Below are 15,737 nucleotides of genomic sequence, written 5' to 3' on the forward strand. Positions count from 1 at the left end.
CGCACCACCTTTTTTTTTTTTTTACTCTCCTCCTCCTGCAGCTTTTCAAAGTACACCAATAGACTTTTTAGCCGTTGAATAGGAAGGAAGACCACCGGCGGTTTGGAACACGATGTTTTTTTTTATAATAAAACCTCCGTTTGCTGTGAAAGCTGAAGCTGGCAGTATATGAAATTCTATATACAATTAGCCCTAGCCCGTGTGTTGACTGTTGAGTGGCACCCGTCATCAGCCCGAGTTCTACGGACGACATGGGACATGCGCCTTGCCAGTAATGGCGGATTATATGAAGTTGGTATTATATGAAGTTCACGCTTGGCCAAGGTTATGCGGCGACGCAATGGCGGAAGCACGGTGGTTGGCGACGGGCACAGCCGGCCAGCCCAGTGCAGATAGGTGAGATCTTGGGTGGGGGCCCAAGTTCCACCAACGCACCTACACGCTCAGAAAAGCTCCAGCTTTTACAGGGAACTGCGCGCGAGTTTACGCTGCAGCACTGAGTAATCCAGAAGAGAGATGGAGTCGTGAAAAGGCGCCGCATCTTTCTCTTCCCTGACCAGATGAACCGCTGCTGCACCGGCACGTCCTCCTCGTCCGTCGCTGAAGCTCTGCCACCCCTCCCCGAGGAGGCAAGAGAGTGGGTTTCCGGCTTCAGTCGTAGGGGTTCCTGAACTTCTTCAGGAGGTCCGGGATGTCGTAGGCCAGCATGTCGTCCACGCCCTGGACCATCTTGGGCCTCAGCTTCTCGAACCTGTCGAAGTTGTAGGCGCTCAGGAGCTCCCTGTACTCCTCCACGCTCGGGAAGTCCCCTGGCGGCAGGTGCAGCTCCTTCTGGACCTGCACAGAGCAAGGGCATGCAGCTCGGATTCAGAGACAAGAACACGAACGTGCATTGCATGCATGTGGGCTACACGCCTACACCTACACTACACCTATAGGTGCCAGTGTGCAACTTGCAAGGGATGAGCAGTGAACCTTGGCGAACTGTTGATCCAGCCCGTCGAGCAGCTTCTGCTGAGCCTTGGCCTTGCCCATCAGTGCAGGCATCTCTTTCTTCAGATGGCTGATTATGTGCGCGTGGACTTTAGCCGCCCTTGCCCGCTTCACGAACTCGTTGATCTGGCGCCCCCCAGGTGCAGGTGCTTGCAAGTTAGAACCGGTGCAAGATCAAAATGGCGAACTAGTTATATGGCGAGCGATGTCTTCTCACCCGACGGTCGCAGGCCTTCTTGGGGATGTCGTTCAGGTCCGAGAGCAAGTCATCTTGTTCCTTCTGGAACAGCTCCATGCCCAGCGGCCCAGCCGCTGTCTCCCTGATCGGCTTGTCGTTGAATGAACTAGAAAGAAGATCGAGGCGATTATTTCAGTTTTTTGTTTGTTTTTCAGTGACGCTGATGCAGCCATGGTGCTACCTGATCGACAGTTTAATTAGTTTGTCAAATGTAAGTTCTGATCGACAGTAAGAATGGCCATACCCTATGTAGACACGCATGACTTCTGGTGTGTTCAGGACTTTCCCGAGCGACCACAGCAGTGCTCCGTACACTCTCATCAGCTGAAAAAAAGAACATTTTTTTCTTTACTATTACGTCAGAAAGACTGGCAGCTGCTTATTAGAAGGGTTAATAAACTGTACAGTTGAGTTGAGGTATCAAGGTTACTTCAAAAGATAAGACAAGACAAGATATGTTGCTGCCTGCTGGCGTTGCAGATCGATTTCGAGAGCACACATGCATGCATATAGCACTACAGCAGCAAGAAAATGGAATATGCTGACTTGCTGAGAGGGATAGAGAGAAAAAAGGGCATTATGGCGGTAATCGGGAATACAATACTCGCCTGCTGTGCATCAACTTGGTCGGCCTTGTTGAGAACTATGCGTATCTTGTCATCATGCCCGCGGAGAGACCCGATCACACGCTTGAACTCATCGCTGATGTCAAGCTTATGCGGATCAAACAGGAGAAGGATGAGGTCGCACTTGGCCGCAAACCACGACGTGACTCCGGTGAAATCGTAGCTGCGCTGCGTCCGCTGCTTCTCCCCTGATAAAACTCCTGGAGTGTCCACGAAGGTCACGTGCTCTAACAGCTTTCACAAAGAAACTGGTGGTGTTAGTTTCTCCAACAGCAAGTCGGATGATAAATACTGGGTGTGGGATTAAGGATTGTACTGGATGTGGCATCTGAGAACATTCGAACTTGGACAAAAATGCTGTTCCGAACGATGACAGGCCACTGTATGGCATGTCAGCTTGGACGGCGATGGTGTTTCCAGGAATGCATCTTTCGTCTGGTCCAGACTGCGGCGGCAAAAAGCAGGTGTTGTAGGAATGAGAGGATGCGTGGGAAAGATACGTACTGAATGGAGTCAAGTGTGATTGATAGAGACATAGGAGTCGAACAGAACTTACAGTGATGACAACAAACCTGTCCGTTGTAGGCTCTGGCCCAATATGAGCGCCTGCACAAGGAGTATTGCAGATACTGGTAAATTAAAGTTTGTTCAAAGTAATGATGGGATACAAGAACAATGGGTGATCCATGTTATTGTTTCACCTGGATAACTTGTTTTTAGTAAATGCTTTATGAATGTTGTTTTCCCCGTGGAGTATTGACCCAACAGCATGACCATTGGCTTCGCATCGAAATCGCTGCTAGTCTGTTTGAAGGGGAGGGGGGCAGAAATTACCAGCAAAGGAGCGACACAACACTTTACAACAGATTTACCTTTGTTGTAGAACAAATTAAACTGCAGATAAAACAAAGGAGTGAAAATTACCAGCAAGGGAGACACGAAGTCATGGAACTGATAGGTTTTTTCCAAGGGCCTCAACTTCTCAATGTACGATTTCTTTAGCCCATCGACGATTGAAGTGACTGATTTCAAAGGAATCTGTAAAAATAAGACGCTGCGCTCATTAAGAACATTGTAAAAGTTTGGGCAATACGTTAGCATGCAATGCATCCAGTTATTGGTGTACCTTCTTTCCTGACTTGGAGTTAAACCAGCTGGCAGTCATAGTAGGTGCTTCTGATGGATGACATGCTGCACAGTTGGCAAGCATATATCAGTCAGGTTTCAGAAACTCAACAGAAACAAAAGGGTTAGCTGTTCCACAGCACGTACGTACCAACAATAGCAGACTCGACCTTGCTCCCAGAGTTCTTTTTCTTCGAGGGAAAACATGGGAGACATAAATAATACTGTATGCTATTTCTGCATTTTGATTCAAGTTAAGAGAAAGATACTGTCACGTACTAGTTTTTTAGCCAGACCATCCATTGTGGGGAGCTGCAACTTCTCGAGATCTGAAGCGAAGAAAACATTCAGCGGATTATGTTTTTTTTCTTTCGTCAGATAAATATCATTAATAGGTAAAAACTCCTTTGAATGTGCTTTAATTTACCTGCATTTGGAAGGGTGTCTTGATTGATTTCGTTCCCTGCTTGTGCGAGAGAAACCAGCTGCACATTGCTATCCGGTTTAATGTACAAATAGAAGAGAAAAAAAAAGTCCATGTTGTAGGCCGGAGATCAGACTGAAGAAGAACCTGATCAATGTATACTGTACAAACCTGCATGGCAGTCATGAACTCGTAGAATCCAAGATATCCTTGGCGTTTGGAATCAGCGATCGCCCAAACCTGAAGATGCAAATAATGAAACGTTTTGGTGACATCGGATTGGAAAAAAGAAACATTTTGATGTTTGACTCCGGATTTCTTAAAAAAAACATTGTGGTCTTTGGGATACTGAGAATCCAATCCAAGAGAACGGGTTAGAGATGAAAACACGTGCAATCGCTACGTATGGAAACTCAGTGTAACGATGCTGACGCATCACTCATACTGCTTCCTGCATATGATCCAAGAAATGGCGTTAACGTTTGCCGATGCTTGCATGCATGCATGCAGAATCGCAGGTGGTCTCTTCTAGTCTCTGCTGAGATGTGATGAAGGAGCACGAATGGAGACGTCAATTCACCTGCTTCAGCTCGGGCTTGGAGAGGTTGGACATGGCGAAGAACCTGAGCGCATCGTTCCCCGTCAGACGGCCATCTCCGTCTTGGGGCCGTTCCCGGTGCAAGTGCCATCAAATAAAAAAACTCAGCGACACACATTCGTCCGCAAGACGCGAGAGGGAATTCGACAGGGAGGGAAGCGGGCGTGTCGCGTCGCGTCGCGAAATCAAACCTTCGTCGGCGAGGGCGAACCACTGGAGGTAGGCAGCGCGCTGCTCCTTGAGGCTCAACTTCTTGGGCGACGAGTCCGGCCCCATCTCTCTCCCCGGCCCGTTCACCTCCCTCCCTGCCGGAGTCCGGGGAGGCGGAGACGAGGAGAGGGACGGACGACGACGGGGAGAGCTGGCCAACTCGGGCCTCGAGGAATGCCACCACCGCAAAGGCGCGCGCGGGCAGCGGCTTCCCGCGGATGTATGGGGTGGGGCTCGGCTCCTCCAGCGCGCGGCAAACGCGGCGCCTCCCGTCCATCGACCGCGTGGCGCCTTGACCTGGCAACCACGCGCGCGTCCTTGGGCCTCCACGGTGGGCCCAATCTATGAAAGGAATGGCCTAAGGAAATCCGGCCCGTGCGGGCGGCTTCAGCCCAAAACCATCCCTGTCCCCGGTTGCCAGCTTGCCGCCCAGCCGCTCGCCCCCGCCACGCCAGGCGTATGGCGCGCCGCGCGCGAGACCCGGTCCGCGGGCGCGTTTGGGAGCGGTCAAACGGAAGCGGGGCCCTCGTGGCTCGCTTCACCCACCACGAGCCGCAGGATCTCACGTCGCGTCGCATCAAAAGGAGGTTCACTGCGCGTCTGGCGGCGGGACTTGTGAGTGCGTGCGTGACCCACTCCCAGACTACGCGGCGGCGCCGTGCCTCTGGGCCCGCTCCCGCGGAGTACTAGTAGCCGCGTGGGTGGCGGCGGGCGGCGGGCTGCGTGCGGGTGGACGGTGGTGTGCTGCCGTACTGGCGCGGGGCGCATCCGGATGGCGATGGCCGTTGTAGGGTAGGAGGGCAGCAGGCATCGTACCGGCCGGCTTAGGCTTATCGGGTGAAGTGCGTGGCCACGGTGCCTCCTACTGCACCAATTGCTGCTCTGCTGGCTGCTGCCTGCTGCCTGCAGGTGGAATTGGGAGCCACCGGAGCCGGCAGGCTGCTGCGCGGGTGCAGATTGCATTGAGCCTTCATTGTGACAAAAAAAAAGTGTGGGTCGCGTTGCGTGTCTTGTCCACCGTTATCCTCCTTGATATGAAAGTTTTATGAATAAAAAAATCATGACATTAATTAGAATATTACATGAGATTTTTACGATATATCACTATATTTATTATGAAATAGCTGAAACTATTTTTATCGACATTAAACTATGTCTATTTGTTTTCGACGTATTGGAACAACACACGTGAAACCATGATTGAGATCAATTTATTTTATCTCTATCTATTTCATCTATTCTTATTAATTATTTAGATGTAACATTTAAGTCACATGTTAGTCTACTCCATCCCTTATCTTAAGAAAGTAGAGTGTTTTCGGTACAGATTAGTATACGAGCAAAAATACCACAATACTCCTCATTAAGTACCAACTTTGAGGAAATTCAGACAATTAAAGAGCTGTTAAATTGTTTGCCTCTTTAAAACAACAGCTAATCACGACGGGCTTCTCCATCGGTGAAGAGCTATTAAATGGGTCACGTACTCACGTTAGACACCTCCACTCTCCCTTGCAAGGACGTTATGTTACGGGACTTATCGAGACCTTTGTTACCTTAAATTGGGGACGTAGGGAGCATGAAATTGTGTCATTCCTGCACCTATATATGTGAAGGGGTACAACCGATTGATAATCCTCGAACATATTTTAATCGAATCAATTACTTTATTTGTCGTTTCTGTCTAAAGAGTAGATGTACCCTAGCCTTAGTTGTAGCTTTTCGCATATCCACATTCACATATATTCAACTCTACGTCGTCTAGATCCATCTTGAGTGGTTTGACAACCCAAGACGACCATACGATCTTACCCTCCCGGGGGCAAGATCTAGTTGTCCATTCAAGATACACTACCTCAATTGTCTATTAATTCCTAAACGACTCCACATCGTCTGGGAACGTCCCGAATGACCTTTCGACCCGGAGCATCCTAAGATACCTCTCCCAGGGGTGAGATATATATTCCAGCAAGGAGTAACACGACCCTGCGCCATCGCGGACCATTCAGCCTAGAGAGCGGACCGTCCGGTGCGACGCAGGGAAGGCACCGGTCCTGCGCCCAGGTCGCCGATCGTCTTGCCCAGAGCCGCGGACCGTCTGCGCCGCCGCAGAGGGCACCGTCAGGCGGTACACCCCCAGTGATTGGCGCTCAGACGACGCCAACACACTTTTTGGCGACTCTGCTGGAGAACAAGGTTGTAGATCTAGAAAATCTGGCTATGGCTGATTCTAAAGATCTCAACGTTGCTTCTCCAAATAGCGATACAATACTAACTAATTTGTTGGTCGCTGAGCATAAAAAATTAGAAGATGATATGAAGAAGACGGACAAGGAGATCCAGCGACAATAAGATCAGGTGTTCAAGGTAGCGAATAAGTGGTTCCTCTCGCACTTCGGGGTTGATTGCCACTAGAAGGTCGTCGAGAGAGAGAGAGAGAGAAATAAACGTCGATTATTTGTCAGCCATGCTGCAGCAGTTCCCCACGCTATGTGATGCCAGGTCAGACGATGATATTCAATCTATTAAAATTTCTTTAGATAATTGAATTAAAAGTATCATGGGGGATATAGAGAAGATGACACATGCATTAGGAAAAACTCACATGCCTAATTTATCACATAAATTGGACACTAAAACAATTGCGCCAAACACATCGACAACGAATGGGTTTCCCCAGCCATATTTTGGTATGTCGATGGACTCATATCTAGGACGATTGTCACTGCCATCTTCGCTAAACGATCAACTTTGAGCACGGCTAGACCATCCGCACAAGAATTTGGACCGTACGACCCTCAATCGGACCGTTCGGCACCCTACGCTGGACAGTCTGGAGTCACATAAAGCTTGGGTGCGCTTGCCTTAGGGGGTCGGCGCGAGGCCGAGCGCGAAGGGGGGAGAAAGGTGGCCGGAGACGGGCGTGAGAGAGGTGGAAATCCCGCGGCCTTCGTGTTCGTCCCGCGCCCAGGTCGGGTGCGCTTGCAGTAGGGGGTTACAAGCATCCACGCGGGAGAGGGAGCGAGCGGCCTTACGCGAGCGCCTGTCTCGTCCTCGTCCCCGCGCGGCCAACCCTCTCTAAGAGGGCCCTGGTCCTTCCTTTTATAGGCGTAAGGAGAGGATCCAGGTGTACAATGGGGGGTGTAGCAGAGTGCTACGTGTCTAGCGGAGGAGAGCTAGCGCCCTAAGTACACGCCATCGTGGCGGACGGAGAGGTTTTGGCGCCCGGTTCGTGTGGTGTCGTGGCCGTCGGAGGAGCGCTGGAACCTGGAGGAAGGACAACTGTCGGAGCTGTCGAGTCCTTGCTGACGTCCTCTTGCTTCCGTAAGGGGGCTGAGAGCGCCGTCGTCATAGAGTGTGCGGGGCGCCATCATTGCCTATCTGGCGGAGCGAGCCAGATGGGACGCCGGTCTTGTTCCCCGTGGCCTGAGTCAGCTTGGGGTAGGGTGATGATGGCGCCTCCTGTTGACGTGGCTGGTCTGCGCCCTAGGTTGGGCGATGTGGAGGCTCCTCCGAGGTCGAGGTCGAGTCTGTCTTCCGTGGCCGAGTCCGAGCCCCTGGGTCGGGCGAGGCGGAGACCGTCAGCTGAGGCCAGGGCTGAGTCCGAGCCCTGGGGTCGGGCGGAGCGGTGTTCGTCGTCTTCCGGGGCTGAGCCCAAGTCCGAGCCCTGGGTCGGGCGGAGCGGAGTTCGCCGTCTTCCCGGGCTTAGCCCAAGTCCGAGCCCTGGGTCGGGCGGAGCGGAGTTCGCCGTCTTCCGGGGCTTAGCCCGAGTCCGAGCCCTGGGTCGGGCGGAGCGGAGTTCACCGTCTTCCGGGGCTTAGCCCGAGTCCGAGCCCTGGGTCGGGCGGAGCGGAGTTCGCCGTCTTCCGGGGCTTAGCCCGAGTCCGAGCCCTGGGTCGGGCGGAGCGGAGTTCGCCGTCTTCCGGGGCTTAGCCCGAGTCCGAGCCCTGGGTCGGGCGAAGCGGAGCTTCCTATGGTGCCTGAGGCCGGGCCTGACTGCCTGTCAACCTCACTCTATCAAGTGGCACTGCAGTCGGTACGGCGCAGGCGGCGCTGTCCTTCTGTCAGGCCGGTCAGTGGAGCGGCGAAGTGACTGCGGTCACTTCGGCTCTGTCGACTGAAGGACGCGCGTCAGGATAAAGGTGTCAGGCCACCTTTGCATTAAATGCTCCTGCGATTTGGTCGGTTGGCGCGGCGATTTGGTCAGGGTTGCTTCTTGGCGAAGACAGGGCCTCGGGCGAGCCGGAAGTATGTTCGTCGCTGGAGGGGGACCTCGGGCGAGGCGGAGATCCTCCGGGGTCGGCTGCCCTTGCCCGAGGCTAGGCTCGGGCGAGGCGTGATCGAGTCCCTCGAATGGATCGATCGCTGACTTAATCGCACCCATCAGGCCTTTGCAGCTTTGTGCTGATGGGGGTTACCAGCTGAGAATTAGGAGTCTTGAGGGTACCCCTAATTATGGTCCCCGACAGTAGCCCCCGAGCCTCGAAGGGAGTGTTAACACTCGCTTGGAGGCTTTTGTCGCATTGTTTTGCAAGGGGACCAGCCTTTCTCGGTTGCGTTTTGTTCCGGTGGGTGCGCGCGAGCGCACCCGCCGGGTGTAGCCCCCGAGGCCTCGGAGGAGTGGTTTGACTCCTCTGAGGTCTTAATGCCTCGCGCAATGCTTTGGCTGGTCTGGTCGTTCCCTCATGCGAGCTGGCCGTAGCCCGGGTGCACGGTCGGGTCCCAAGTTCTCGGGCTGGTATGTTGACGCTGTCAACGGTTTGGCCGGAGCCGGGGTTGCGAGAGCAGCCCCCGAGCCTCTGCACGGGGCGAGAGGACGGTCAGGGACAAACTCGACTTTTTTACATACGCCCCTGCGTCGCCTTTCCGCATGGAGGAGGGGGGGAAAGCGCCATGTTGCCATCGGAGGGCGCCGAACATGGTGTCTCCGGTGAGCTGCTGGCGGGTAATCCGAGCGGACGTCCGTGCCCCATTTGCTAGGGGTCGGCTAGAGGCCCAGAGGCGCACCCAAAAGTACCTGCGGGTGATCTGCCGAACTCGGTCCCCTGTCGACGGGGTCCGAGGGCTCGATGCCTCCCTCTGATGGGATTCCGTTACAAGATCGTTCCCGCTGGTCTCGGAAATGTCCTAGGGTACCTCGGGAGCGCAGCCCGAGCCTTGGTTATGTATCGAACGTACCCATGGTCATCTCTCGCTCTGTGTCTGAGGCGGCTATGAACCCTTCGAGGGCCAGCCTTCGAACCCCTGATCAGTAGTGGGCGCGGAGCCCGAGTAGCCTGAGGCGGTCGTTGAACCCTTCCGAGGGGACGGCCTTCGAACCTCTGACCAGTAGTGGGTGTGGAGCCCACGCGCTCTGAGGCGGCTGTTGAACCCTTCGAGGGGCCAGCCTTCGAACCTCTGATCAGTAGGGAGGCTCGGAGCCTGGCTCCTTCACAGAGAAGGACCCTTTTCGGGGTATCCCCCTTTCCTGGTCCCTGTTGTAAGAGAGAGAAAGAGGAAAAAGGAAAAGGATACGAAATCGAATGACGTGGCGTATCTTTTTTGACACGGTCATTATGGTGAAGGTGAAGCGTCGCTTGCTTCTCCTGCCAGAGGCGCCGCCTGACCCGCCGCGGAGTTAATGCGACGAGGCGTGCGGTTCGCGGGGCGGGCGTTGCGCGTGCGCGAGCCGTTCGAGGAACGGAACACGGGCGTGTTGTCTTCACGCCGTGAGAGAGGGTTCTCTCGCTGCCCCGGATGGGACGTAAGCTTGGCTGACGACGTGACCGCTGCTCCTGCCCGCCTGCCACCGCCATTGCTGCCGGCCCATTTTTGGCTGTATTGACCATCGCGCCAGGCTGGCGCTGCTAGGTCGTGCGTAGGGTTGCCTCGAGTCGCGGTACTGGTTCCGCAGTCGAGGAGGCGTGACAGCGGCGCGAGTGGCGGTGCAGTTGCTCGCACGTAGCATCCGGCGCACCGGTTGCGTGACGCGTGGGCCTGGGCTTCCATGCTGGGCGCGCTGGGAGTCGGAGATGTGCACCCACTTGGCGCGGTTGCATGCCGCCTGCATGGCGGCTCGCCCTTTCACCCGCTGGTCTGGGCGAAAGTGGAGGGACGTTTGCAACCGCTGGACAGTTGCATGCACCGCGCGCGGCGGTTTGGCTTCTTCCGCCCTGGGCCGGCTTGCATGACGCGTGGGGCCCAGCCCCCGCGCCGTAGGGGGAGGACCTTGGAGCGTGCTGGAGAAGACTCAGCCCGTGACGGCTGGGGACGCAAGTAGGGAGAGTCGCCTTTAAAAGGAGGGTGACCCCCTTGAAAGGCGACCATGTCTTCGCGCTCCCTTATGCGTCGTGTCTTTCCACCTTCTGAGCCCCCGGTTGGGGGATGCCCGCAGTCCTTCCGCATTGTCGTTGGAGGAACGCAACTCCGTGGGAGTTGGTACCTTTCAGCCATCGTTCGGCTTCAAGGATTTTCATCAGTCAGCCCGGCTGCACCCCTCCGCTGGCGGTCACCCGAGACGGTGACCACCAGCCCCTGGGTGGGGAGAAGCGAGCTGGGCTGCGATCTTGGTCCCACCCTCAGCTTCAAGGATGTTTGTTGGGGCGAAGGCAAAGACGCCACCCTTCGCTCGAGGCCTTCGCTGCAGCCGCTGGTCTGACAGAGACAAAACGGGCAGGGACACCCTTCGCAGGACTCGGCACTTTGACGAAGGCCTGCGGCGACTGAAAGGGAAATGTGCCCTTGGGCCATCTCTAAGTATTTTGGTGATTGAGTGTCAACACAAGTGCTCAAATGTGAATCTATGCCCATGGATGAACAAAGTGCAAATCACAAGTAAAGGTATGTTTCTAAGTCTTAGTACATTGGTTTTGTGTACTAATATACTTGTCTAAGTGTTAGAAACAGAAAGAAGAAAAGAAGAGAAGAGTTGGCTGTGTACAGCCAACAGGCTGTTTCGGTCTGGGGCACCGGACTGTCCGGTGGTGCACCGGACAGTGTCCGGTGCGCCAGGCTGCCTCGGGCGAAGACGCCGCTCTCGGGAATTTGCCGACGGCGTACGGCTATAATTCACCGGACTGTCCGGTGTGCACCGGACTGTCCGGTGAGCCAACGGTCGGCCTGGGCCAACGGTCGGCCGCGCGATCTGCGCGAGACACGTGGCCGAGCCAACGGTCGGAAGGGGGCACCGGACTGTCCGGTGTGCACCGGACATGTCCGGTGCGCCAACGGTGCGCAGATCTGCATCAGACAGCAACGGTCAGAAGCGCTGTTTATGGAAACAAATCGGGCACCGGACAGTGTCCGGTGTGCACCGGACTGTCCGGTGCGCCACGAGACAGAAGGCAAAGATGGCCTTCCAGATTTGTTCCCAACGGCTCCTAGCTGCCTTGGGGCTATAAAAGGGACCCCTTGGCGTATGGAGGAGTACACCAAGCATTCCTACAACTCTTCTAAGCACCAAGACATCAATCTCACGCATTCGTTTCATTGTGATAGCATATAGAGCTCTTGTGGAGTTGCGAACTCTTTGTGTTGCGTTGCGAGCTCTTGTTGCGACTTGTGTGCGTGTTGTTGCTCTGATTTTTGAGTTTGTGTGCGTTGCTCATTCCCACCTTACTCCGTATTTCTTTGTGAACTCAATTGTAAGGGCGAGAGACTCCAAGTTGTGGAGATTCCTCGCAAACGGGAAAAGATCAAAGGAAAGAAAAACACCGTGGTATTCAAGTTGATCATTGGATCACTTGAGAGGAGTTGAGTGCAACTCTCGTCCGTTGGGACGCCACAACGTGGAGTAGGCAAGTTTTGTACTTGGCCGAACCACGGGATAACCACCGTGTCAACTCTGTGATTGCTTTCTTGTGGTTATCGTGTTCTGAGTTCTCTCTAGCCACTTGGCAATTACTGTGCTAACGCTTAATCTAAGTTTTGTGGCTATAAGTTTAAGTTTTTACAGGATCACCTATTCACCCCCCCTCTAGGTGCTCTCAATTGGTATCGGAGCCGTTCTCTTCAAGAAAGGGACTAACCGCCCGAAGAGATGGATCCTAAGGGGAAGGGAATTGTGATCAACGACAAGGAGAAGGAGTCCTTCGTCAACGAGCCAAGGGATGACAAGTCCAATGACTCGGACTCGGGCCACAAGCGAAAAGATGGGAAGAAGAAGAAGAAGACAAGACGCATCAAGGAGATCGTCTACTACGACAGCGATGAGTCCTCTTCTTCCCAAAAGGACGACGACCACGACAAACAAAAAACGGTTAACTCAAACTTTTCTTTTGATTATTCGCGCATTCCACATAGCTCAAATGCTCATTTGCTCCCCATTCCACTTGGCAAGCCTCCTCACTTTGATGGAGAGGACTACGGATTTTGGAGTCACAAAATGCGTACTCACCTATTTTCTCTCCATCCAAGCATTTGGGAGATTGTGGAAAGTGGAATGAAATTTGATAGCTCGGATAGCCCTTCATTCATTAATGAGCAAATTCATAAGAATGCACAAGCTACCACTGTTCTTCTAGCTTCATTGTGCAGGGATGAATATAACAAAGTGAGCGGCTTGGATAACGCCAAGCAGATCTGGGACACCCTCAAGATCTCTCATGAGGGGAATGACGTTACCTTGCTCACCAAAATAGAGTTGGTGGAAGGCGAGCTTGGACGGTTCGCGATGATAAGGGGCGAGGAGCCAACTCAGACATACAACCGGCTCAAGACCCTTATCAACAAAATAAGGAGCTACGGAAGCACGCGATGGACGGACCACGACGTCGTCCGACTAATGCTCAGGTCCTTTACCGTTCTTGATCCTCATTTGGTGAATAATATTCGTGAGAATCCCAGGTACACCAAAATGTCGCCCGAAGAAGTCCTAGGAAAATTCGTCAGCGGGCGAATGATGATCAAGGAGGCAAGGTATGTGGACGACGCCTTGAATGGACCGATCAATGAGCCGCAACCTCTTGCTCTCAAAGCCACAAGGAGCAAGGAGGCGCTACCCAGCAAGGTGGCGCAAATTGAGGCGGCCGGTCTTAATGATGAAGAGATGGCCCTCATCATCAAAAGATTCAAGACGGTGCTAAAGAGTCGCAATGGACAGCCAAGCAAGACTAAGACCAAGGGAAAGCGATCATGCTTCAAATGCGGTAAGCTTGGTCATTTTATTGCTAACTGTCCGGATAATGAAAGTGACCAGGAAAAGGGGAACAAAAGAGAGAAGAAGAAGCACTACAAGAAGGCCAAGGGCGAAGCACATATCGGAAAGGAGTGGGACTCGGACTGCTCCTCCTCCGACTCCGACAATGAAGGACTCGCCGCCACTGCCTTCAACAAGTCATCTCTCTTCCCCAACGAGCGTCATACTTGCCTTATGGCAAGGGAGAAGAAGGTGAGTACTCGAGATAACACTTATGTTTCTTCTAGTGATGATGAATCTAGTGATGAAGATGAAATTGATTATTCATGCTTGTTTAAAGGTCTAGATAGAACCAAGGTAGACAAAATTAATGAATTGATTGATGCCTTGAATGATAAGAACATACTTGTAGAAAAGCAAGAGGATTTATTGTATGAAGAACATGATAAATTTGTAGAAGCTCAAAGATCTCATGCTCTAGAAGTTAAAAGAAATGAATTGCTTTCTTGTGAATTATCTTCTTGCCATGATATGATTTCCAAATTAAAGAGCATTAATGATGATTTGAATGCTAAGTTAGAGATTGCTAGTAAATCCATCTCTTGTGTAGAAAATATTACAATTTGCACTAGGTGTAAGGATTTTGATGTTAATGCTTGTAGTGAACACTTAGTTTCAATTTCAAAACTAAATGATGAAGTGGCTAGTCTTAATGCACAACTTAAGACTAGCAAAAGTGATTTTGAAAAACTAAAATTTGCTAGGGATGCCTACACGGTTGGTAGACACCCCTCAATTAAGGATGGGCTTGGCTTCAAGAGGGAAGCCAAGAACTTAACAAGCCATAAGGCTCCCATTCCCGCCAAGGAGAAAGGGAAGGCCCCTATGGCTAGTAGTGCAAAAAGGAACCATGCCTTTATGTACCATGATAGGAGACATGCTAGAAATGCTTGTAATGATTTTGATTCACATGTTTATGATTCTCATGCCATGTTTGCTTCTAGTTCTTCCTTTATGCATGGTAGAAATATGTCTAGGAAAAATGCTATGCCTAGAAAGAATATTACTCATGCTCCTAGGAAAATAGTGAATGAACCTTCTACAATTTATTGTGCTTTAAATGCTTTCTTTGCTATTTGTAGAAAGGATAAGAAAATTGTTGCTAGGAAGATAGGGGCAAAATGCAAGGGAGACAAAACTTGCATTTGGGTCCCTAAGGACATTTGCACTAACCTTGTAGGACCCAACATGAGTTGGGTACCTAAGTCCCAAGCCTAAATTTGCCTTGCAGGTTTATGCATCCGGGGGTTCAAGCTGGATTATTGATAGCGGATGCACAAACCATATGACGGGGGAGAAGAAAATGTTCACCTCCTACGTCAAGAATAAAGATTCCCAAAATTCAATCATATTCGGTGATGGGAATCAAGGCAAGGTAAAAGGGTTAGGTAAAATTGCAATTTCTAATGAGCATTCTATTTCAAATGTGTTTTTAGTAGAGTCTCTTGGTTATAATTTACTGTCTGTTAGTCAATTATGCAATATGGGATATAATTGTTTATTCACAAACATAGATGTGTCTGTCTTTAGAAGAAGTGATGGTTCACTAGCTTTTAAGGGTGTATTAGACGGCAAACTTTATTTAGTTGATTTTGCAAAAGAAGAGGCCGGTCTAGATGCATGCTTAATAGCTAAGACTAGCATGGGCTGGCTGTGGCATCGCCGCTTAGCACATGTAGGGATGAAGAACCTTCACAAGCTTCTAAAGGGGGAACACGTGATAGGATTAACCAATGTGCAATTCGAAAAAGATAGACCTTGTGCAGCTTGTCAGGCAGGTAAACAAGTGGGAGGAGCACATCACAGCAAGAATGTGATGACCACTTCAAGACCCCTGGAGCTGCTGCATATGGACCTCTTCGGACCCGTCGCCTATCTGAGCATAGGAGGGAGTAAGTATGGTCTAGTTATTGTAGATGATTTTTCCCGCTTCACTTGGGTGTTCTTTTTGCAGGACAAGACTGAAACCCAAGGGACCCTCAAGCGCTTCCTCAGGAGGGCTCAAAATGAGTTTGAGCTCAAGGTGAAGAAGATAAGGAGCGACAACGGGTCCGAGTTCAAGAACCTTCAAGTGGAGGAGTTCCTTGAAGAGGAAGGGATCAAGCACGAGTTCTCTGCTCCCTACACACCACAGCAAAATGGTGTGGTAGAGAGGAAGAACAGGACGCTCATCGACATGGCAAGGACGATGCTAGGAGAGTTCAAGACCCCCGAGTGCTTTTGGACGGAAGCCGTGAATACAGCTTGCCACGCCATCAACAGGGTCTACCTTCATCGCCTCCTCAAGAAGACGTCGTATGAGCTACTAACCGGTAACAAACCCAATGTATCTTACTTTCGTGTATTTG

At 51.9% G+C, this 15,737-nt stretch overlaps 1 protein-coding gene across 1 annotated transcript; it reads right to left on the reverse strand.

Moving 5' to 3' along the window:
* Positions 1-284: 284 nt before the first annotated feature.
* Positions 285-4,343, reverse strand: LOC100381653 (uncharacterized). Its single transcript, NM_001174468.1, has 16 exons — positions 4,196-4,343; positions 3,987-4,066; positions 3,578-3,646; positions 3,410-3,467; positions 3,262-3,311; positions 3,134-3,173; positions 2,984-3,048; positions 2,782-2,895; positions 2,559-2,661; positions 2,414-2,463; positions 2,174-2,302; positions 1,840-2,091; positions 1,476-1,555; positions 1,211-1,337; positions 976-1,119; positions 285-837 (listed from the first exon to the last, which is right to left on the reverse strand). Exons 1-16 carry the CDS (start codon positions 4,278-4,280, stop codon positions 652-654), a joined length of 1,632 nt encoding a protein of 543 aa, NP_001167939.1. The 5' UTR covers positions 4,281-4,343; the 3' UTR covers positions 285-651.
* Between the last annotated feature and the right edge of the window lie 11,394 nt (positions 4,344-15,737).

The sequence above is a fragment of the Zea mays genome, chromosome 2 (genome assembly GCF_902167145.1).
Source record: "Zea mays cultivar B73 chromosome 2, Zm-B73-REFERENCE-NAM-5.0, whole genome shotgun sequence".
Lineage (NCBI taxonomy): Eukaryota > Viridiplantae > Streptophyta > Magnoliopsida > Poales > Poaceae > Zea > Zea mays.

Coding starts and splice junctions, on each gene's coding strand:
- LOC100381653 (NM_001174468.1), bottom strand. CDS start 4,280: ATGGGGCCGGACTCGTCGCCCAAGAAGTTGAGCCTCAAGGAGCAGCGC. Junction 3,468..3,577: donor AGTTCATGACTGCCATGCAG/GTTTGTACAGTA, acceptor AGCAATGTGCAG/CTGGTTTCTCTCGCACAAGC. Junction 2,896..2,983: donor ACTCCAAGTCAGGAAAGAAG/GTACACCAATAA, acceptor TTATTTTTACAG/ATTCCTTTGAAATCAGTCAC.